General features: G+C 42.7%; 2 protein-coding genes across 3 annotated transcripts; one reads left to right on the top strand and one right to left on the bottom strand.

Moving 5' to 3' along the window:
- The first annotated feature begins 13,654 nt into the window (after positions 1-13,654).
- On the top strand, positions 13,655-17,028 carry il6 (interleukin 6 (interferon, beta 2)). 2 transcript variants are annotated; one of them, XM_077009919.1, is made up of 6 exons: positions 13,655-14,061; positions 14,450-14,539; positions 14,647-14,843; positions 14,929-15,045; positions 15,146-15,289; positions 15,536-17,028. In XM_077009919.1, the coding sequence occupies exons 1-6, from the start codon at positions 14,004-14,006 to the stop codon at positions 15,740-15,742; spliced, it is 813 nt and encodes a 270-aa protein (XP_076866034.1). In that variant the 5' UTR covers positions 13,655-14,003; the 3' UTR covers positions 15,743-17,028. The 2 variants fall into 2 exon arrangements, with proteins under 2 accessions (XP_076866034.1, XP_076866035.1); XM_077009920.1 differs by lacking the exon at positions 13,655-14,061 and having other exon boundaries at positions 14,364-14,539.
- Positions 17,029-17,096: 68 nt separating this feature from the next.
- Positions 17,097-24,348, bottom strand: tomm7 (translocase of outer mitochondrial membrane 7 homolog (yeast)). The gene is made up of 3 exons (XM_077009921.1): positions 24,147-24,348; positions 19,763-19,811; positions 17,097-17,428 (listed from the first exon to the last, which is right to left on the bottom strand). The coding sequence occupies exons 1-3, from the start codon at positions 24,247-24,249 to the stop codon at positions 17,413-17,415; spliced, it is 168 nt and encodes a 55-aa protein (XP_076866036.1). The 5' UTR covers positions 24,250-24,348; the 3' UTR covers positions 17,097-17,412.
- Between the last annotated feature and the right edge of the window lie 36 nt (positions 24,349-24,384).

The raw sequence follows: 24,384 nt of genomic DNA, 5'->3' as shown, positions 1-24,384 counted from the left end.
CACAGCTCACTTGACACAGCCTGTCACACTGCCACACTGTTTAAAAATGCATGGCAGCTCAGAAGTGCTTTGGAGCCTAAATAAATGCTTCCCAGCCCTCAGGCTTAACCGACTTTCCTGCTGTTTCCCCTGCTCTGAATGTTTTACCTGGAGCCCCAAAAGCACTAACTTATGCTGTGAAGTCACTCTGGCCCCATGGAGCTGGATGTCCACTGTCTCCTCTCCACTTTAGTGGACTGGAAAGTTCCATTAGGGCAAAGCACACGCAGTAACTCCACGTAGCTCCAGGCTGGTTGCACTGTTGTCCCTCGAGTACATTCATGAACCCAGGAAGCGGCAGCGGACGCCTCCAGAACCAGTATGTTCAGGTCTTAAGCTGCAGAACGGTTGGAAGCGGCACGATATCAGAGCGCACTGTCAAACGTGAAAAATGGGCCGTCTGCGTGCGGCTGAATTGGAAATGTCGCCCCGTGGGCTCAGAGTGGAGGGGCCGTGAGGGTTCTGGTGCTGGCCAGGCCTGGAGCAGGCGGAAAGTGGGAAGAGTTTGACCGGGAGGGGGTTCAGGGGCGGGGCTGCAGGGGCGGGGCTGCAGGGGCGGGGCTGCAGGGGCGGGGCTGTAGGCCTGTCGGGGAGTGGTCTGGCCCTCTCTGTTTCAGGCGGAGCACAGTGGTGTCAGGTGACCTGAGGATCATGAGAAGCCCAATAGTGGCATTGTGTGGTGGTTCAGAGGGAGAGGAAGAGAAAGCTGGGTGGTGATATGAGAGCTGCAATCCAATAACAACTGATTTAACAAACACTCTCTCTCTCTCTCTCTCCCACTTGCTCCCATACTCTTGCTCCAGAGAACCCATGTATCATTATCTATGTATTTCTTGAAATGGTGTAACCCTCCCTGCAGTGTGATGTCACTTCTTTTGCAATTTGAAACATTTATGATAATGATACAAACACACGCTGCATCCTCTTTGTTGCGCTTGATATAAAAATATCTGTTCATAATAATTTCAGCATTGTATATAAGACCATTCATCCCAACACACACACACACACACACACACACACACACACACACACACACACACACACACACACACAAGGGTTTTGTTAATAGATTTAATTGCATTGGAGTTTCACTGAGCATTTTTCGTCTATGGTGCAAACACAGGATCACGAAACAGTCCGAACCCCGCAAGCCCGTCCTCAAACGGCCCCCCCGACCCTGGCCACGGTTGTCAGGGACGCCAGCCGTGGGGCAGAGGCCTCGTCACCGTGGCGTTTGGAGGAAGGAGCCGTCGGTTCACAGCTGCAGTAGCAGCAGGGGCCAGACGCCATGATCCACGAGCAGTCCACCTGTTCTCTCCCAGCGTCGGGAGGGGCCGGCGTCCTTCCTCCCCCTCCGCACATGTGCAGTAGCCCATGCAGCCAGGTAGGCGGTGCTCCGCTCTATCGCCACGGATACATGTAAATGAACCTATACGCAAACGAACCAAGTACACAAAGGAAATCATTTTCTCTTTTGTTGTTGTGTATGTTCCACTGGCAGCATCAGCCTCATGCCACACTCATGTAACCACATACCGCTCATATTGGTGTCATTGTAGTTACTCAATAAGTAACGGAAGTTACTGAATAATTGTGCCTTAGGAATAATAAACCATTAATAAACTTAATATCTCTAATGATATGATTTCATATATATATATATATATATATATATATATATATATATATATATATATATATATATATATATGTGTGTGTGTGTGTGTGTGTGTGTGTGTGTGTGTGTGTGTACATGTGTGTGTGTACATGTGTGTGTGTGTTTATATACCGGTATGTTATTGTTAAATGTTGTTATTAATATTAGCATTTTTATATTTATGTTCTTCATTAGTAATACTAGTATTATTGTTATGTAGTCTTCTTGTTAATGTTGAAGCAACAGATCGTACAGAATATTTTCAAATGATTCCTACCTCAGTAGGAGCCCATGCAGGTGTTTGCATTCAGCAGGTGCTGTAATGAAGCACTGTAAGCCCTGTGGAGCCACACCAGACCAGCAGATCCCCTCACACCTCCACCACACCTCCACCACCTGTTGGAGGGAGATGATCCTGGGAGATGCTGGATGATCCTTGCGTCGGTGTCAGATGAAGAGAGGGATCAGGAGGCTCCACCTCTCTCTCTCTCTCTCCACGTTTGACACGCAGTGCTGGAATCTTCACGCCGTCTCTGTTCACTGGGCTCCATGCATGTGGTAGAACAGACTAGTACTATTACACACAAGGTTATTATATAGTAACATGGGAAAATTAAAACAGAAGCTGGCCTTGTCCATGAAACACACACTTCTGAAAGCATACTAAAACTGAACGCGTACTAAATAAAATATGATTTATATAAAAATATAGTATTTGTAAAATATCCGAGAACAGCTATAAAGCCAAATCCAACTAAAATTCAATCTGAAAAGACAGCAATCCACGGCTTGACATCAGAAGCTGCTTGTGTAGCCTATATGTGCTGTGTGTGTGTGTGAAGCTGCTTGTGTAGCCTATATGTGCTGTGTGTGTGTGTGTGTGTGTGGGGGGGGGTGGAGGGGGGTGCTTATCTAGTGGTGCGAGAGGGAAAGTTTCCATCTCCTGGTGAAAGCTTTTCATCCCGACTAATAAAGCTCACCTCTCCAGCTGTCAGCTTCCGTGCATACGCACGTGTATACGCATACATACCCACGCGCTCCCGCACGCGCACGCTTACAGACAGAGGCCTTCAAACAAACTCTTGATTAAATATTAAAGCGTGCCCGCTGGCGACTACAGCGGCAGACAATTCCATTCCAGCATCACCCGCTCCGCCGCGGAGAGAGGAGAGGAGGAGGAGAGGAGGAGGAGGAGAGGAGGAGGAGAGGAGGAGGAGAGGAGGACACAGTGTAATCATAGGGACAGAACAGGAGAGGAATGGAGAGTTATTTATAAGGGTGGGGATTCGATCAATCACTTTATTATTCAGCGAAAAAAAGGATGAACAGAAACGCCCCACAGCAAGCACGAAGGTTTTCTATATCTCCCCACCTCGTGCTGACTTTAATTTTCAACCAGGCTATGGCAATAAGACTATGGTCAATGAGTAATTCAAGAGAAACTGACATAGTCCGTCATTTTATTGATTTACACCCCATGTTTTGGGGGTTAAATCGTTTTCGGGGAATCGTTTCACATTAATGTTTCACATTATTACTGGTCTCCCTCTACAGCATTTTTATGTTATCTGACTAGTGCTTTATCGCCATCTAGTGCACACTGGAAGAAAGTAATGAATATAGACTTCGTGAGCATAGATGAGCAAAAATAACTTGGAGCAAAATTACCATGCAAAATATAAACGTTTAATAAATTGAACAGAAATTGTACTATGCAGTAACTTTAATGCAAGGCACGAGACAGGAATGGCGTATCTCTACCGACTGATTTTGGTTTTAAGAAGTAAATTACAGGACTGAAACGAGACAAACGTGCTAGTGTCATTTGCTGAAACTGCGGAACCTGTCCAAAATGGATTCTTGGTGGGATTTACAGGACAGTCTTAAAGAAAATACGTACAGAACTACTTAGAGTCATCGCAGCCTTTCCAGAGGTTTTACAGAAATTGAACCTTCCCCATTATATTTACAGGGGAACAGTAATTCTGACATTTGTCAATCTAGTCAGTTCGGAGAGAAATTTTCGCGACTTAGTACCCGCGACAGCCTACTTCCATGCCACAAAAATTTGGTGAATCTATTTTAATCTTTACAAGGTGGCATACGGATATACACCCGCTGCCCCGTTGCAAGGGACAGTCCACGAAATCTTGACTGCGGAGCAGGGCGGTGAAAGGGGCGCGTGCGCACCCGGATACGCGCGCGCTGCCGGTAGAAAGGGGGAGTCCTTCAGATTTTTACCTCGGAGCAGCGCGGAGGAAACGGGTAGCGAGAACTACATATGCTTGTATAAAGTTTACTCGAACTAAAACAAACGTCCAAATTTTGGTTTTCCCCTTTCCAGACGAGCCCTTAACGTAAGACTACTAGCTAGGCCAGGGGTGGGCAATTAATTTTTACAAGGGGCCACATGAGAAACCTGAATTGTGTCAGAGTTGTGCAGAGTTGGTGCACGCCGATGATACTACACTCTTTCTAAAAGATGTAAATCAAATACCTATTGCTCTCAATATCATCAATGATTTCTCTAAGGCTTCTGGTTTATGTTTGAATATAAAAAAATGTGAACTGCTACCAGTCAAAAACTGTGATGTTCAGTCTATCTGCAATATTATGGTAAGAGAGGAGGTTAAATATTTGGGCCTTGTGATCACCAAGAATCAAAAATTAAGATCTTCCTTAAATTTTACTCCAATCATTCAGAAAACTCAAAAGAAGCTTAATCAGTGGTTACAGAGGGATTTATCTCTGCGGGGCAGAGTATTATTAACTAAAGCAGAGGGGCTTTCCAGACTATCTTATGCAGCCATTTCACTACAGCTAGATGGTAAAATCAGTACAACTATCGATCAAATGCTCTTCAACTTCCTTTGGAGGAATCGTACACATTATATAAGGAAAAGTGTTGTAATGAATAGATATGAATCTGGAGGACTTAATTTTTTGGACTTTACTACCATGAATAACACATTTAAAATTAATTGGGCTAGAAACTTCATAAAAAATCCTACATCAATTTGGAATTTTATTCCCCACTACATTTTTTCCCGTTTTGGTGGACTGCACTTCCTTCTGAGGTGTAACTATAATGTAGCTAAACTCCCTGCCAAACTGTCAGTGTTCCATAAACAGGTTCTCCTGGCCTGGAATTTGGTTTATAAGCATAATTTCTCACCACATTGTTATATTATATGGAATAATAGGGACATTATTTCTAAAAATAAATCACTTTTTCTTGAATCTTGGTTTCAGAATGAGATTTGGTTGGTGAGTCAGTTATTTAATGAGGAGGGGTCACTTCTCTGTTACACTGAATTTCTGTCCAGATATAACTTTCATCCGACTCCTGAGGAATTCTCCTCTGTCATCAATGCCATTCCTTCAGGCGTTTTAATGCTGTTTAGAGACAGACCGACACCTTTGGCTGCACGGGGATCACTCCTCTGTATAACTGACTGTCCAGAAGGAAAAATCTGCCTTTCATCACAACCCCAAAAGAAGAAGAATAAAGAAATACGTGCTTTGTTCCAAAAAGATATTGTTACCATCCCTTACATAACTGCATATTGGAGTCGCCTTAGCAACAACATTGATTGGGAAAAAGTTTGGATGCTCCCACATAAATTTTTAATTACAAACAAAGTTAAGGAGGTATCATATAAGATTTTACATAAATGCTACCCTGCCAACCATTATATGCAAAAATTCAAGGAAAAACATCAACACAAATTGCTCTTTTTGTAACTCCCATCCAGAAACAGTGGTTCATTTATTCTGGCATTGTTCGCAGAGCAAACAATTTTGGAGAGACCTCAGCAGATTCTTCATTGATCATCTCCTCAAAGATTTTGTTTTATACTGGGAAAATGTTGTCTTTGGCTTTCATAAGTATGCCAAGAAAGAGGGGAAATGCTATTTTTTACTAAACCTGATTTTGCTTCAAGCTAAATTTTTTATTCATAAAAGTAAGTTTGGTAAGAAAACCCCTTGTTTTTTAGTATTCAGAAAGGAAATGGAATATTATTTCAAATTGCTTGCTGATTCAACAAACAAGAAGGCTATCAGAACTTTGAATGTATGTTCCACTTATAACCTGTTTGTTTAATGTAGATAACCCCTGGCTCGTCTGGCTCATTTGTATGTTATGTTTTTGTATACTGTTCGTTGTATACTTACCTCTGTGAAGTGTGATTTAATAAAAAATAAATAAATAAATAAATAAAAATTTTTAAAAAGAGTTGGTGCACGCCTTTGTTAGCTCTAGACTAGACTACTGCAATTCACTACTGTCAGGATGTTCAAATAGGAATCTAAATAAACTTCAAGTAGTTCAAAATGCCGCAGCTAGAGTTCTGACCAGAACTAGAAAATTTCAGCATATTAGACCAGTCCTATCAGCCCTGCATTGGCTCCCAGTTAAATTTCGTATTGATTTTAAAATTCTATTATTAGCATATAAAGCACTACACGGGCTTGCTCCTCAATACCTCCAGGAACTTATTTCCTACTATGAACCCCCACGTCAACTAAGATCACAGGGTGCTGGTCTGTTATTAGTTCCACAAATTAACAAGGTAACAGCAGGGGGAAGAGCCTTTTCTTATAAGGCCCCCCAGCTTTGGAATAATCTTCCTAAATGTGTCCGGGACTCTGACACAGTCACAATCTTTAAATCTAGGTTGAAAACCCACTTATTTAGTCTATTTAGTCTAGCATTTGATAATTAATATCCCCCTTAGATAAAGGTACAGATCCAGGGGTTCATAGACGAAGGGTTTTATGGTAGACTGGGGTGCTGGTGCTGTATTCCTGTCACTGCTCGTGGTCACTCAAGTTTGTTGACAGTGCAGTGGATGGATGCCATTGTCTCAGAATGCCCCCAAGTCTATGTTACCTTCTGGTTCTGCCTTTTTTTTTTTTTTAGCTAGGCTGTAATAATTTAACTTAGTGCCGGAGTTGCTGCCACACTCCAGAAATGTTTATAATTTTACCTGTCCTGTATATGTCCTCATACAGAGCTAATTTTCCCTGTTTCATTTCTCCACATGGCTGCCCGCCTGCTTGAGGTATAATGAGATGAGGAGAGACAAGCGATCCATCCTGGCCGGCCACCTCCTGCCTAACCGGATGCCTACACCATGATGGACATTATTACATCTTTTTCGGTCTAAATGGACATTATTGCATCTTTTACATTCTGTCTACATTGTGTCTATATTGTTGTTGTTGTCATGGTGACCGGTGTCGGCCAGAGGAGGATGGGCTCCCCCCCTGAGTCTTGGTTCCTCTCAAGGTTTCTTCCTCATGTAAAAACTAGGGAGTTTTTCCTTGCCACTGTCGCCCTTGGCTTGCTCACTGGGGGCTAGGACTCGGCACTTGTAAAGCTGCTTTGTGACAACAACTGTTGTAAAAAGCGCTATATAAATAAAATTTGATTGATTGATTGATTGAGAGGGCCACACAAACAATAATGACGTCATCACAGTGGCCCCGCCCACCTCCGCGTCACATTCTGTGCAGTGTTCTCCGAAACGATGTGTGTTGGTATAAAGCAGGGGTGGGCAATTAATTTTTACAAGGGGCCACATGAGAAACCTGAATTGTGTCAGAGGGCCACACAAACAATAATGACGTCATCACAGTGGCCCCGCCCACCTCCGCGTCACATTCTGTGCAGTGTTCTCCGAAACGATGTGTGTTGGTATAAAGAAACACCCCTCAAAAACAGGGGAAGGAACATTTACCTGACCAATTTTAATGTTGCTTTTTGTTTCAGATTTGAAAAGTGCTGGAATTTAGGCTAAATACTTGAAAATGTTTGAAATTGTAACTACTTCGTTTCACAACAAATAGCAATCTGAATGAACAGTTTTCTTGTATTACGTTAACAAATACGAGCCTCTTGTAATTCCAGGACGAAACATGAGAGAACGTGAAGACAGATTGGGCGTTTTGAAAATAAACAATAATTAAATCATGTGATAAAAAAGCGAATTATTTCGGATCACTTCGAATATATGTATAAATATTTAACTTAATTAAGTTTAACGTGCTGGGAAATATTGAAATGGACCTTGAAAGTGACGTATATTCCACCTTGTAAAGGTGTACAGTATGAACCCTGCAAACATGACTTTGTTCATTGCGCTGAAGCGCGGCGCGCGCGCGAAGTTACAAAATTCGAGAGGTGCACGACCTCGCGAATCGACAGCGCGCGAGGCCACCGTAATTACGTCATTTTCGCCGCGCGGACCCTCGCACGCGTCAAGTATAAACCAGGCTTAAACCTAGCTTTAAAGCACTTCTACGACACTTTCAAGGTCCATTTCAATATTTCCCAGCTGACTCAGGTTCTCTCTTAAGCTCGGTTTCTGGAACGGAAAACCTGAGCTTTCGTTAACTCTGAGTTTACTTACCCGGTTTCTGGAATAACCTCCTGTTCAGTCAGCTATTTGTTGTGAATCGAAAAACAGTTACATATTCAAGCATTTTCAAGTACTTTAGCCTAAATTCCAGCACTTTTCAAACCTGGAACACAATGCACAATTAAAATTCGTCACGTAAATTTTCCGCCGTTTGCGGAGGTTCGCGCGAGGTGCAACGTTCACTCCCGAAAGTATAAATTCAGCCTTAACTTGTCGCACAGCTCACACACACACACGCAGGTATGTCCACACGGAATTAACACAAACGTAGCGCTTTCAAAATAAAAGCGTCACAGTTGTATTGCACGCACGACATAGATATTTGTTTCATTTATGACTGGCCTCTCGCGGGCCGGACAAGGACGCACAACGGGCCGGATGTGGCCGCGGGCCGTGGTTTGCCCAGGTCTGAGCTAGGCTGTGGCCTCGCATTAACTTTTTCCTTCCGCTGAGGCACAACAAAAGACACAAGTGACGAGGTAGCTGTTCAAACACAGCTACAGTTCATTTATTTTAAAGGGTTTACGTCCTATCACTGACCACAATGACAGTTTAAGTACTGTCACATTTGATGTTTATAAATGTTTAATTATAAAGTAGGCCTATATTTAAAAATGCTTTACTTGACTTGACTACTATAGAGCCACTGGGGTTTCTATATCTTACATACTCCACCATTTATAACATATATACAGAACTACAAAAAATACCCGCTATCTTCAAGTGTGATCAAAGTGCTGACACGGCTTTATTTGGAGGTGTTTCGAGTAACAGGAATCAACATTGGTCTAGGTGTGAAAACGGGAAACGAAACGATAAGGGTCTGGTTTCTTTGAAAACTAGAATTACTTAAGAGTTATGAGTGGGAGTTTAACGCTAAGCAGTTATGGCGTTATTCATGGGAAAGCAGGGCTGTAAACTCCGGTTTCGGAGGAACAGTGAGAGTTGTTATGCATTGCAAGGAAGGTGAGAGTTGTTATGCATTGCAACCTACGTGGTAAGACCTCCACTGGAGGGCCTAATCATTTCAAAAGTTGCAAGGAACTAGTTGACCCAACAACGGAGACAGCTGACAATACATTAATATCAATTACCCAGTAAAGAGCAAGGACCATAACTCCCAGAACAGCTTCAGTCCTGGGAATGCTACACTATTGCCAAGAGACTTGAAAAATGTTTTATAAAGATTGGACCATCCTTCAAGCAAAATGAGTCCCCAGTCCTTTGAGGTATAACAGACTTGTAAACATATTTTGCAGTGTGAGCTGCTGGGCCTCTCATAAAAATTCAGTGACATAGGCACTTGAGTTCGCTCTGTGTTCATGAAAGCACGCTTTGCATTTGCAACGTTTTGGGGACATTAGATCTCAGAATAGAGAGACACAAGACAACGGTGTTTAAGTCTTGGGGTCCACCTGCTCTTTGTTTTTCTCCACATATAGATGTCTGGAAATGGATGATAGAGGAGTTCTCATGCTATGTTGCATTTTTGCTTGGCACAGGGGGTCCAGGATTTGTGCCTATTTGATCAGATTATTGAATGTTGTACTGCGCAGGTCTAGGATGTGATGATTCAGGAGATTTTCGACACCAGCCCTTAAATTTGTGCCTTGTGAAACATGTTTTGTCATTGTTGAGACTGCATCACAGAGGTGGTTATTCGGTTCTCTGGTAAACTAACAGGACACAGTTTAATGTGATTAAGTGACTGCCCTCTTAAACATCTCTTTTTCTTGCCCACCTGCGTTTGAAGCATGTGGGGATGATTTTGGAGCGCACGCCCCCAACACTATAGGTCATTTAGCCGTGCTGTGTCTGGTGGGCCTGCAGCTTGGCCACTGATGATTTGACCTGTGTTAGCTACCCAGCCTGAACACCCAATGATCAACACGTTGACCGTGTTGGGCTCTTACACAGCATGCTTGCATGTGACGTTCTCCCAATTGTGTCCTGCCTTGGCGCATCTCCAGAAGATCTTATGTTGTGCCAGGGACTCGAGACTGATGGCACAGCAGAGGGGGTATCGATGGTGAAGGGTGGTAAATTCCCTCTCACTCAACAGGCAACAGTAAAACCCTCCAACCTCAATGGAAAGAATTTCCAAAACTGGGTCAAGTTACCAAGGCATCGGATCAGAAGAAAAGCAGTAGAGCAAAGAACATGTACGTAAACACATTAGCGTTTTGTATCGACCTTCTATGTTTGCACTTCAGGGCTATATCTTGCCAAAGTGGTAGATGTGTCGTTGAGATATTGCTGTTATGAAATTCTGTGAATTCCTGTCATTATCAAATCTTATTCATCATGCCTATGCAGAAAGTGCAGAAAAGTAAAAATTAAAAGTGATCGAAGCCTGGAATTTCCTATTACTTAGATGTGTTATTGTGAATTAAATGCCCCCTTAAAACTCTCTTGGCCAAGAAAAAAGTAATAAATCATGTTTCTTTACTGACACTTTTTAAGAAGGCTGCTCAAAGTTAGATTTGCCCCAGGTGCTTGCCATAGATGCATTTGAAATGCATTGTAATTGGAGGAGGAGACAAAGCAGAATATTTTTATATTTCATAAACCACAAGTAGCACTGGGGATCACAAAGCCGCATGTGGGCAACGCAGTGGCTTGGTGGTTAGCACGTTTGCCTCTCAGCACTGGAGTCTTAGGTTCAAGTCCCTCTCTGAGCAGAGTTTCCATGTTCTCCCCGTGTCTTTGTGGGTTTCCTCTGGGGTCTCCAGTTTCCTTCCACAGTCCAAAAAACATGGAGGTTAGGTACTGGCACTCCCGGACAAATTCTCCCTGAGTGTGTGACTGTATGTCTCTTCATGTTAAAAAAAAAACCAGTTGTGTGTGCTTGTATGTACAGTGGTGGATGGTGTTCTGTTAGAGGTCTGTCCTCTCACCCTTTCATGCACCCCTTTCAGTCCCCCAGGTACAGCCAATTACATGGCAGCAACTCGATGCATGTAGACATGGCCAAGATGACCTGCTGCAGTTCAAAGTATCAGAATGGAGAAGAAAGGTGATTTAAGTGACTTTGAACGTGTTATGGTTGTTGGTGCCAAATGGGCTGGTCTGAGTATTTCAGAAACTGCTGATCTACTGGGATTTTTACGCACAAACATCTCTAGGGTTTACAGAGAATGGTCCAAAAAAGAGAAAATATCCAGTGAGCGGCAGTTCTGTGAGTACAAATGCCTTGTTGATATCAGAGGTCAGAGGAGAATGGCCAGACTGGTTTGAGCTGATAGAGCGGCAACAGTAACTCAAATAACCAGTCGTTACAACCGAGGCATAGAGAAGAGCATCTCTGAACGCACAACCAGCCCCGTCGACAGGGGGGGGACAACCGGGTCTGTTGTCCCGGGCCCTAGGGCCAGGGGGGCCCATCAAAGAGCCCAACAATTTATTTTTTATTTAAAGTCTATAATTTTTAAATAATCTTGAAATCTTTCAATAATATAAAATTATGTACTCATAATAAGCTCAATGGCTCAAATATATATGTTTTTTTTTTTTACCTATCTGCATATTTTCCATTAAGTGCATACACCCCCGCCTCCCACTGGAAAATGGTTTGATCCAGCACCGACTGTAGCCGGCCGGTATCCGCCCAACAGCGGGAAATACAGTGGTGGATAGTTAAAGTAAATACAGAAATCTGGAGCGCAGAAAAGAAAGGAAAACATTTACCTGACGAATTTTAAAGTTGCATTGTGTTCCAGGTTTGAAAAGTGCTGGAATTTAGGGTAAAGTACCTGAAAATGCTTGAAATTGTAACTACTTCGTTTCACAACAAATAGCTGTCTGACTGAACAGTTCTCGTGAAGACGTTAAGTTTGGGCGTTTTGAAAATAAACAACCATTAAATAATGTGATAAAAAGAGAATTATTTCGAATCATTTCGAGTATATGTATAAATATTTAACTTAATTAAGTTTAACGTGCTGGGAAATATTGAAATGGACCTTTAAAGTGACGTACACGTGCTTTAACTCCACCTTATAAAGGTATATGAACCCTACAAACATGACTTTGTTCATTGCGCTGAAGCGCGGCGCGTGCGAAGTTACAAAATTCGAGAGGTGCACGACCTCGCGAACCGACAGCGCGCAAGGCCCTCGCGCACGGGCGGAGCCACTGCGATTACGTCATTTTCGCGCGAACCCTTGCGCCGCTGGCGCTGGGGGGGCACATGAATCTTTCTTGTCCCGGGCCCCAGCAAGACTGTCAACGGGCCTGCGCACAACACATCAAACATTGAGGTGGATGGGCTACAGCAGCAGAAGACCACAGCGGGTTCCACTCCTGTCAGCTAAGAACAGGAAACTGAGGCTACAATTTGTACAGGCTCAATAGAAGATTGGAAAAACGTTGCCTGGTCTGATGAGTCTCGATTTCTGCTGTGACATTCAGATGGTAGGGTCAGAATTTGGCGTCAACAACATGAAAGCATGGATCCATCCTGCCTTGTATAAACAGGTCAGGCTGCTGGTGGTGCAGTGGTGTGGTGGATATATTCCTGGCACACTTTGGACCCATTAGTACCAATTGAGCATCATGTCAATGCCACAGCGTACCTGAGTATTGTTGATGACCATGTCCATCCCGTTATGACCACAGTGTACTCATCTTCTGATGGCTACTTCAGGCAGGATAACGTGCCATGTCATAAAGCTCTAATCATCTCAGACTGGTTTCTTGAACACCACAATGAGTTCACTGTACTCTAATGGCCTCCACAGTCACCAGATCTCAATCCAATAGAGCACCTTTGGGATGTGGTGGAACGGGAGATTCACATCATGGATGTGCAGCCGACAGCAACTGTGTGATGCTATCATGTTAATATGGACCAGACTCTCTGAGGAATGTTTCCAGTACCTTGTCTAATCTACACCACGAAGGATTAAGGCAGTTCTGAAGGCAAAAGGGGGTCCAACCCGGTACAAGCAAGGTGTACCTAATAAAGTGGCAGGTGAGTGTATGTGCTCTCTATTTAGTTCTTATTCTTATTCCTTAGTTCTTATTCCTAGACGTCTTGATGGTCAGTAATAGTAGTCAGTGGCGGACTTAGCAATTTGGGGGCTCAAGGCGAATTTAGCTAGGGGGCCCATTAACATTAATATGCGAGAAATAAAGCCCGGTTTATACTTGACGCGTCGGGCGAAAATGACGTAATCGCTGTGGCGGGCACCTCTCAAATTTTGTAACTTCGCGGGCGCCGCGCCTCAGCGCAATGAACAAAGTCATGTTTGCTGGGCTCATACACCTTTACAAGGTGGCATTAAAGCACTTGTACGTCACTTTCAAGGTCCAGTTCAATATTTCTCAGCACGAAAAACTTAAATAAGTTAAATATTTATACATATACTTGAAATGATTCGAAATAATTCGCTTTTAATCACATTATTTAATGGTGGTTTATTTTCAAAACACCCAATATTAACGTCTTCACATTCTCTCATGTTTCATCCTGGAATTACAAGAGGCTCGTATTTGTTAACATAATACAGGAGAACTGTTCAGTCAGATAGCCATTTGTTGTGAAGCGAAGCAGTTACAATTTCAAGCATTTTCAAGTACTTTAGCCTAAATTCCAGCACATTCAAACCTGAAACACAAAGCAACATTAAAATTCGTCAGGTAAATGTTCCTTCCCCTGTTTTTGAGGGGTGTTTCTTTATACTACCACATCGTTTCGGAGAACACTGCACGTGGAAAGTATAAACGCTTCCACCGTGCGCAGGGTCGCGCGAGGTGGGCGGAGTCGCTCGCTACGGTCACTCGCAAAAGTATAAACCAGGCTTAAGTTAGCTAGTCAGGGGGCCCCTACAGTGGGCTGCAGTGGGAGGGGCCCAAGGCAGTTGCCTAGGAACGCCTCTATGCAAAGACCGCCTCTGATAGTAGTCCAGGGCCATGGAGATACAGCATTGGTGGTAGGTAGGTTAATGATGCGACCTGACTGCAAGCCAAATCCTGTTACTAAATTTAATCAAAACAATCTCATTAAAAAGATTACGATTGTTATTAATTTTTTTGTCATACAGCTAAACAAAACAAGCATTTAGTGTAGAGCTTTTTCAATCTGGAGAAAACCTAAATAATAATGTTTGCATAAGATTTGATCTTAAGATGCTAGTGATTGTGAAAACTAGTATTTTATCACGATACTTTTTACATCATGAAACTCGTTAAAAGCCTGTAAAATTAGAATGTACATTTAAATGAAAGCTACAGGTAGGACAATTGAATGTACAGGATGTAAAATCTTTTGGAATTGGTCTCAAATCGAATAAAATACAATCTAAAACTCCTCAACAACGTAAAGGGGGAAATTCCAACGGGTATAAAAAGCTGGTAAGTCAGCGAAAGACTCACAAGACTCGGAGGAAAAACGCAAACATGCCCTCTCTGAACGGTGAGTAGATAGATCAGCAGTGATGCTCCGTGAAGCAGGCTGTTCCGTGTCCCACGTGGTCGGTGTGCCTCCTCGCTTAGACGCTCCTCTCCTCACTTTCCCCGCAGACCTACAGCTGTGTCTGTCAGTCCTGCTGCCTCTGGCTGCCTTCAGCGTGGCGCTGCCTCTCGACACCGCTAATGAAGATTTACCTGAGATTTCTGGAGAAGAGGTTCACGACGCCAAGGGCAGGTCCGTGCAGGACAAATGTAATTTCATCGCAAAGTTGCTTCACGAAAACATCAAGAGACTACGCGACGAGCAGGTACAGGGATGGTTTTAAAGGACAGTTTGGAAGTTCTGTTCTTTTCTTGGTTCTTGTAAAATAACTCTGGTGGTTCGGTTTACAGTTTCAGAGGGACTTTGGAGAAGCGATCATTAATATGACGAACTTCGAGACCGTGAGAATCCAGATTCTTAAGAGCAACCCACCTGCCAAGGTGTGTCTGCGAAAGAACTTCGATTCAGTAAGTTAATAAAAAGTTATAATAACTTGTATTGTGTATCAGGCGTAACAGATACTGTTACAGGCCTACATTGAAACTTTATGTAACCGTTGTGTTACAGGACAAATGCTTGACGCGGATATACACTGGTTTAAGGACATACAGTGCGTATCTCGATTATGTGGAGAGGGAGAACCTGACCGCGTCCCTCATCAACAGTGCTAAGGAATCAACGACACGCCTGTTAAACATTATTAAGGACAAGGTCAGTAGTCCTGGTCACTGGACACATCAGCTTTTACACAGCACGCGCTTGCAGCGTACCGCAGCGCGCGTTCTAAACCCCCACTTCTTCTCAAAGTAGTTTTACCTCATTTTTTACCCTTACTACAAACGTTCCTGTGAATGGTCTTTGAAGCAAACGATGCGGACTGACTAGACTAAATCGCAAGGCGACGAGAGTGCGCCTTCCAGTTGTGGACGCTGCCCCAATGCTTTGCCTTGTCCGCAGTGGAAGGACGGCCAGAACCACGCTCTCGAGCGCGCGCTGCACGAGGACTCCGCGTGGACGCGCAAGATCGTTACGCACTCCGTTCTCTACGACTTCGAGGTGTTCATGACGGAGACGAGCCGCGCAATTCAATTCATGACCAACCATAAAATGCCAAGTTACATCCAAAAATGCGGGCGTATGGCTCCCAGCAAAGCTACTACATAAGTAACTTAACGCGTATTATATTATTAACTGTGTACTGTTACAATACGAACGAGAAGATATTTATTAGACCAGTTATATTTATTGGATTATTTTTTTAAAGCACTTATTTAATACCAGTGTTAATTTTGAATTTAATACAGCACATGAAGCTCAATTCATATACTATATTGCCAAAAGTATTCGCTCACCTTCCTTGACTCACAAATGAGCCTGGCCTGGCTCTCAGTCTCCACTCTAATTCATCTCAAAGATGTTCTATGGGGTTGAGGTCAGGACTCTTGTGCAGGCCAGTCAAGTTCATCCACACCAGACTCTGCCATCCATGTCTTTATGGACCTTGTCATATTGGAAGAGGAAGGGGCCAGCTCCAAACTGTTCTCACAAAGTTGGGAGCATAGAATTGTACAAAATGTCTTGGAAGCTGGAACCTTTCAGTGGAACTAAGGGGCCAAGCCCAGCTCCTGAGAAACAACCCACACCATAATCCCCCCTCCACCAAACTTTACACTTGGCACAATGCAGTCAGAAAAGTACCGTTGTCCTGGCAACCTTCAAACCTTCAGATTGCCAGATGGAGAAGCGTGAATCGTCACTCCAGAGAACATGCCTCCACTGCTCTAGAGTCCAGTGGTGGCGTGCTTCACACCACTGCAGCCGACGCTTTGCATTGCACTTGGTGATGTATGGCTTGGATGTAGCTGTTTGACCACAGAAACCCATTCCACAAAGCTCTCTGCACACTGTTCTTGAGCTAATCTGAAGGCCACATGAAGTTTGGATGTCTGTAGTGATTGACTCTGCAGAAAGTTGGCGACCTATGTGCTTCAGCATCCGCTGACCCCGCTCCGTCAGTTTACGTGGCCTATCACTTCATGTCTGAGTTGCTGTCGTTCCTAAACACTTCCATTTTCATATAATACAGCTGCCTGTGGAATATTTAGGAGTGAGAAAATTTACAGACTGGATTTGTTGCACAGGTGGCATCCTATCACAGATCCACACTGGAACTCACTGAACTCCTGAGAGTGACCCATTTTCACAAATGTTTGTAAAAGCAGTCTGCATGCCTAGGTGCTTAATTTTATACACCTGTGGCCATGGAAGTGATTGGAACACCTGATTCCGGTCGTTTAGATGGGAGAGCAAATACTTTTGGCAATATAGTGTCTTATTTAATTTTTTTCTAAACTTGTAAAATGACTTTAAATGGAATATGTTGAAGAAAAAACTGTGCCTGCGTTCTATCAGCGCTCGAATGTGTCTAGAATGATCAGATCTGAACAAATAAAAACCTGAACAACATTTTCCTGTGTGTTGAAACCTTTCTGACATACATTAGAGACACTCTGAAATATCAGTTTTGTTTTGTTTTTATTTCACTCATGTTGGTGCAAACGCTAACAAATACTTCAGCAACGTCAGGGAACAGCACAAAAACAGACCAACACACGACAGACTATATACAAAACACCAGGGTTCAGTGTTCTCAACCATCGTCTTCAGCAACAGCTGCTGTGCAGAAACTTGAGTTTCTGCCATGACCAGCAGTTAACAGAAATATGTGGGCAGAGAGCGTTGTTGTTGTAGCAGTGAGGTGGAACCATTCACTCCCCCCCTCGTGGTCCTCGGGGGCGAGCTTGGTCATCTGCCATGCTGGTCATCGTTGCTCTTCATCCCCAAAGCAAACTGATAAAGCAAAACCAGGAGTTTAGTAACACAGGCTATGAGAGAGCACTATGAGACAGGCTATGAGAGAGCACTATGAGACGGGCTATGAGAGAGCACTATGAGACGGGCTATGAGAGAGCACTATGAGACAGGCTATGAGAGAGCACTATGAGACAGGCTATGAGAGAGCACTATGAGACAGGCTATGAGAGAGCACTATGAGACAGGCTATGAGAGAGCACTATGAGACGGGCTATGAGAGAGCACTATGAGACAGGCTATGAGAGAGCACTATGAGACGGGCTATGAGAGAGCACTATGAGACGGGCTATGAGAGAGCACTATGAGACGGGCTATGAGAGAGCACTATGAGACAGGCTATGAGAGAGCACTATGAGACAGGCTATGAGAGAGCACTATGAGACGGGCTATGAGAGAGCACTATGAGACGGGCTATGAGAGAGCACTATGAGACGGGCTATGAGAGAGCACTATGAGACGGGCTATGAGAGAGCACTATGAGACAGGCTATGAGAGAGCACTATGAGACAGGCTATGAGAGAGCACTATGAGACAGGCTATGAGAGAGCACTATGAGACGGGCTATGAGAGAGCATTATGAGACAGGCTATGAGAGAGCACTATGAGACAGGCTATGAGAGAGCACTATGAGACAGGCTATGAGAGAGCACTATGAGACAGGCTATGAGAGAGCACTATGAGACGGGCTATGAGAGAGCACTATGAGACAGGCTATGAGAGAGCACTATGAGACGGGCTATGAGAGAGCACTATGAGACGGGCTATGAGAGAGCACTATGAGACGGGCTATGAGAGAGCACTATGAGACGGGCTATGAGAGAGCACTATGAGACGGGCTATGAGAGAGCACTATGAGACAGGCTATGAGAGAGCACTATGAGACGGGCTATGAGAGAGCATTATGAGACAGGCTATGAGAGAGCACTATGAGACGGGCTATGAGAGAGCACTATGAGACAGGCTATGAGAGAGCACTATGAGACGGGCTATGAGAGAGCACTATGAGACGGGCTATGAGAGAGCACTATGAGACGGGCTATGAGAGAGCACTATGAGACGGGCTATGAGAGAGCACTATGAGACGGGCTATGAGAGAGCATTATGAGACAGGCTATGAGAGAGCACTATGAGAGAAGCACTTTCTTCCCCCCACACGGTTTTATGGTCTTGAATACAACTGGGTTGCAAGTCGGATATTCAGACAGGCGGGAGGGAAACCACCAAAATGCTTAACTTGAGCTGTTCCTGTGAAAATGTACTAATTATATAGAAACTTCTCGAAGAAGTTTCTTTTTTTTCTGGAGGGGGGTTTTCCCAAGGAGTGAAATTGATCATGAAACATGCACTTCTTAAATCCAGCTGAGGATCTCAACACTGGCCGTAGCACTGACGTCTGTAGCACTGGGCGGATGCATGTAGCACATCATCACGATGCTACATCTGCACCAGGTGAACTACATCAATGATAGAGTAGTGTTATCTACTCCTTTGGTAGAATTACATTGTGTGGATACAGTGTACTCTGGCCATATCTGTTTATATGGAGTCTGACAGCTTATCTAAAACAAAATCTGCATTGCTGTTTGATATCTGCTGTTTATGCTACCATAAAACTATTTTGTGCCGATTTGGTTTTGAGATATCGTGATGTTATCTTTCAGCATACGTCAGCCAGTGAATTGAAGTGCTATTTCAGTGAACTCTCTGTGTAATCTGTCAGGGGCAAAATAATTTATGTACAGTAACAATAAGGAGAAACAGTAAAAATGGCAAACTAATTTGCAAGAATTTTTGGGTTGGTTCTGAGTTGAACAGGCTTTAATGTCACCATGCAGCTATACTGAAATTTATATAATTTCAGAATCACATGAGCTCTAACATCTCTTTAGAATATTACTCAGTACAAGCACAGAACAAAGAAACAAATTTTATTCAGTTTACGGTGTGGGCCAGGGCTACCTAATGGAGTTAACAAAAGCCTCATTGTACTGGCTGATACTAGCCTGTCAACTTACACATCAATGCTCACATTTAATAGAGGGAAGGTTTGGGCAGTGGGGAAGGTAGGCGGATCCCTACTGCACTGTCCGACCCAAAGGAGGCGGGGTTTATTCCCCACATTCAGCTTGTGCAGTATGAAGTCTTTAGTAGTGTTTTGTTTAGTCATCTTGTTTATTTCTTCAAGTCGTCGTCTTACTCGCCTGATCACAGTGTGCCGAACGTTGGCTGACCTTTAAACGTGCTACATAAAGTTCTCGTTTGAAATCTTACAGACTGTCACAAGAAAAAGAGAGACAGGCGGGCGTGTACCTCAGCACGGTGGGTTCTGGCATTCCAGGATCAGCTCCCCGTTTGAAACCTGCACGAGAAGAAGCTCCATCACTGAACAGAAGGCCGGCAGAGTGACACACGTGGCGACTGTGAACAAGGGCGTGCTCACGTGACGATTGTGAACAAGGGCGTGCTCACGCAAGCATTGCGCCATGCTTTAGAGAATGAATGCCTCATTCAGAGTTACATTCTTTGCAAAAAACGTCTAGAGGAAGTGCTCAATAGCCAAGAGTAATGGCAGAAATATGAACAAAGACGGTACATTTATTTCGACACCTTCAGTACTGGGACAGACTAAGGTTTATCATCAATGGAAAATACCCAGTTACAGAAAGCAAGGAAGTGTGAACTAAGCGTGATGTTCCAAACCAATAAATATACTGCCACACAATCAATACTATGGGGCAATTCGCAAGATCATATGATGCATTTTCTGCACTTTAAAAGTCATAGAAATTCTACATTATGATACAAATTCTAGTTTTAATGTTTTCTGTGCAATACTATAAACTGCGTCTTGGAGGACAATATGCTACGCTAAGCTCACAAACACGTGGCTATGGCCTTTATTTGACTGGAAATCCTCTACCAGTCTGTGACAACAGGCAGGAAATGCTGCAGACATTCAGAGCAAAATTGTTCCTCCCCTTAACATAACAATTCACATTTTAAAAAATCAAAATGGACTTTCTTGACATTCTACCAGTGTAAAGGTCTGCTGAAGGGTTTCTGTCTGAACACTCTAGTGACCCAGAGCCCTGTTACTTCCTCAATACACTGGAAAGCCAAGCAACAAGTGAAACTCTGTGGTTTCTGAGCAACGAAGCGTCAACCTCAACATCGCCCATAATCCTAAAAACTCATAAGCACTCTTTCAGACTACAGTGTACACAGAACAGTAGTACATGCCCATTTTACAATATTCTCTCACACAATCCATCTAATAAACAGTTTGTATGCATACATACATACTTTATTATTATTATATATATATATATATATATATATATATATATATATATATATATATATATATATGTGCATTAGGGTGATGAGTTTTTGATTTTTTTTTCTCAAACATTATTTCCCGTAGCACGAATGAATGAACTTTTGCCTATTAATGCCTAAAATGACGTTTATTCCATTAAAATATTGAAAAAGGTCACGCACAAACCACTTTGAAATGTTATTTATGTAGGCATTTTAGCATTTTATGTAATTGTATTAACAATATATATATATATATATATATATATATATATATATATATATATATATATATATATATATATATATATATATACTGTATATATATATATATATATATATATATATATATATATATATATATATATATATATATATATATATATATATATATATATATATATAACATAAGTCATGAAACCGAATTGTGCAATAATTTATGTAGCAGAGAAATGTATAGAATTTTCCAGAACATCGTATAACGCTGTGCGCCGTCAGCCAGGACAGTGACGTCACGGTGACGTAATTGTTCATACACTTTGACGGCAAACACATTGAGGGCTTTGAATATCAGGCTGTGGTCCTTAAGAATGAATCTAAAGAAATTAAGTTGACTGCGCTAAAATTGAAAGATGGGAAAGCTCAAACAATCGCAGAAGGACTCCAGGATGTGTTAGAGGAGTTCAACCTGTGGGGATCAGTTGTGACGATTGTTGCCGACACAACAAACGTGAATACCGGCAAGAAGACAGGCGTTGTTGTTCGGCTGCAGCAAATGTTCGAAGAGAAAGGTCACCCCAAACACCAAGTCGACTAAATCACCAAACATCGAGTATTTCTTTGTGCAGGATTTGATGAGCAATTGCGATAAATTGAAAGCAGCCTTCAGCAACTGTAAAACAGATTATGGAAACAGGCGGCTGGAGAGATGACGAAGTTTCTCTACCACCTCACTCGTGTCTTCCGTCACTTAACTGATAGGAATGAGATCCCCTTCGTGAATTTCAAACAGATCCCAAACATCAGCAATGCACGCTGGAACTCTCGTGCCATTCTAGCCGTTCTTGCGTTTATTCTGATGCCAGAAACCCGGATCAGGTTGTGTAAAATCTGTTCATTCATTTCTTACTCATGGGCTGACCATTGATTCAGCAGTCAATTGTTCCGCGTTGAAGATTTTGAAGAACTATCTGAAGCTCAGAATGACTACCCAAAAACTCTCAATTGCTTGAAAACCCACTGGAAAACAGATGACTTTCCAATCAACATTGCCCGAAGCAACCAGTGCTGCGAGCGTGCCATTAAAGTTATGCAAGAATTGCACGACTCCTGCTGCAACAAGGTCAAACTCCCACTGAGATTCATCCTCTCTAATGACATTATCGTGAATATTTGACTTCCTTGTGCGTTTGATGATCCTATATAATGTTGTATGCATGTGACTCTACAGCTTGTGTTCAATTTTGTATCTGCTTACAGTGACTTCAAAAATTTGGCCAAAAAGCTAATAAATAAAATTCTTAAAATCATTTTGTGCGTGAGGTTTTTTTTATCAAATTGCCTTGAATGTAATATTTTATTTAATCTTAAATGAAAGCTCATCAAATTATGATACAGGGAAACGAGGTTGTATAAAAGTCATCACCCTATTATGCATACAAACTGTATACATTTATATGATATATTGTATATTTTATTAGCCTTATATTGATCACCGCCACAAACTGGGCGTAGCTCTAGGCTAGTTGGGATTGATTAAATGTGTAAAATTGATGGCAGATTCGCATATTTATTATGTTGTACACAGTGTGAAGTTTGCAGTGAAGTAAACAGTTTTTATGCTTAGCAAAAGCAATGCACAGAACCACAAGTTCACCAGTGGCTTCGGTTTACACCACAGAGAAGTTGTTTTTTTCAAGTCTGGCCACAGTCAACATAAGAGCGTCATCCCTGGGAGTGGCAGAGGTTGAGAGTGAAATGTACAGTCTCTCTAGACAGTGATCTGTAGTGGAGTTTATAAAGAGCACTAGGGGTTCTGGGTCAAGGATACTGACCCCAACACATGCAAGTATGCTGACCCGATATGTATCTCTACTACTGCCCCCGCGACCCAGAACTGGATAAACATAAATGGACAGATGGAAAAATGGACAGACCCAGGAAGTGACTTGTGGTGATGGGCCAATGCGGGCCGGATGTCGAGACTTTACTGGGAAGTAAGTGTCACCAACAGATGAGGGACTAGATTCATGAGTCAGGCGATTAAAAAACCGTTGCAGAATGACAACATTCAGGGCTCGGCACTTCCGATGAATATGCTGCATCACAAAGTGGGTTTAGCTGATGTCTGTATTTTCTTTAGGGGGGGGGGAGCGGGGACTAAGGAAAATGGGCCTGCTGTACCCGTGATGGTGCACTACAATCAACAAAAAAGCATATACATGAATCACTTCAGCTTAAATCTAACTCGGGTAGCATCCGCTACTATTGCAAACTGTGTGCAATAAGGTGCACATAGTTTAGGACACTGAGAGTAGAGCACTCACTAAGACAAATGACTCATTGGTTCATTCATAATTAAACCCTGACAGAAGTAGGAGAAGTTGAATATGACAGTCAGTCTTGGTTTAACTCATCATTCTTCAGTTTCATACCACACCCACTGCTCTTGCAGAACAGAAACCGTCACTACACACAGATGCAATGAAATGCAGCTAAATGTGACATGGTAAAAACGTACACAACTGTCATAACACTACATATGTGTCCTTCATGAACAGTATTTTGTAGAAATAAGAAGCCAACCAATCAACCAACACGTTGAAATGTTCTCATCAGTTACTATGAGAACAATAAAAACTACTGTTGGTGGTTTACTTACGATGTGTGTTTGGGTGTGTGTGTGTGTGTGTAATATATATACTATATATATATTAATATAATATTATATATATATATATATATATATATATATATATATATATATAATAATAATAAAATATAATAATAATAATTATATATATATATATTATATATATAAAACAGATTTCAGTGCTACAAGAAGCAGATATATCCATGTAAACAGGTCAAACCCCAGAAGTTCAAGTTGGGCAACAGTAAAGTGTGAAGTCGTAGAAAAGACGAAGACGCGTCTTGTAAGGACACACCGGAATATCCGGAACTCTTATACTGACTCAACATCTTTAAATATCTAGTTGCCCCTTTCTGCCATTAGTCGGACTTCCCCATCTAACGTAACGTTTCAATGAACTCGGCGATGTGAAATTATTGAGCAATTCTTCTTTAGTTTGAATAGATCATGTTCAATAGCTGTAGCATAGCGGGCTAGGCTAGCGTGATACACGAGAATACTGACCCAGGTAAAGGACGGTGGGGATAAAACCCCACCGGATAACGAACTGTCCGCACTGGAAGACTTGCTGCAGACGTTGCTTCGTCTCCTTGCTGAGTTTCGCCATGTTGATCGCTCCGGTCTCTGTGAAAGCAACACGGCCCTGTCAAGGACGGAGCAGACAGGCAGGAGAACCACGTTGCCGTAAAGCGATCTGACTGCTGCTTTGCGACAGTCGCCGTGTGGCTCTACAGCACCACCT

The sequence above is a fragment of the Brachyhypopomus gauderio genome, chromosome 6 (genome assembly GCF_052324685.1).
Source record: "Brachyhypopomus gauderio isolate BG-103 chromosome 6, BGAUD_0.2, whole genome shotgun sequence".
Classification (NCBI taxonomy): Eukaryota; Metazoa; Chordata; class Actinopteri; order Gymnotiformes; family Hypopomidae; genus Brachyhypopomus; species Brachyhypopomus gauderio.
This window is presented reverse-complemented; position numbering and strand designations above follow the sequence as displayed.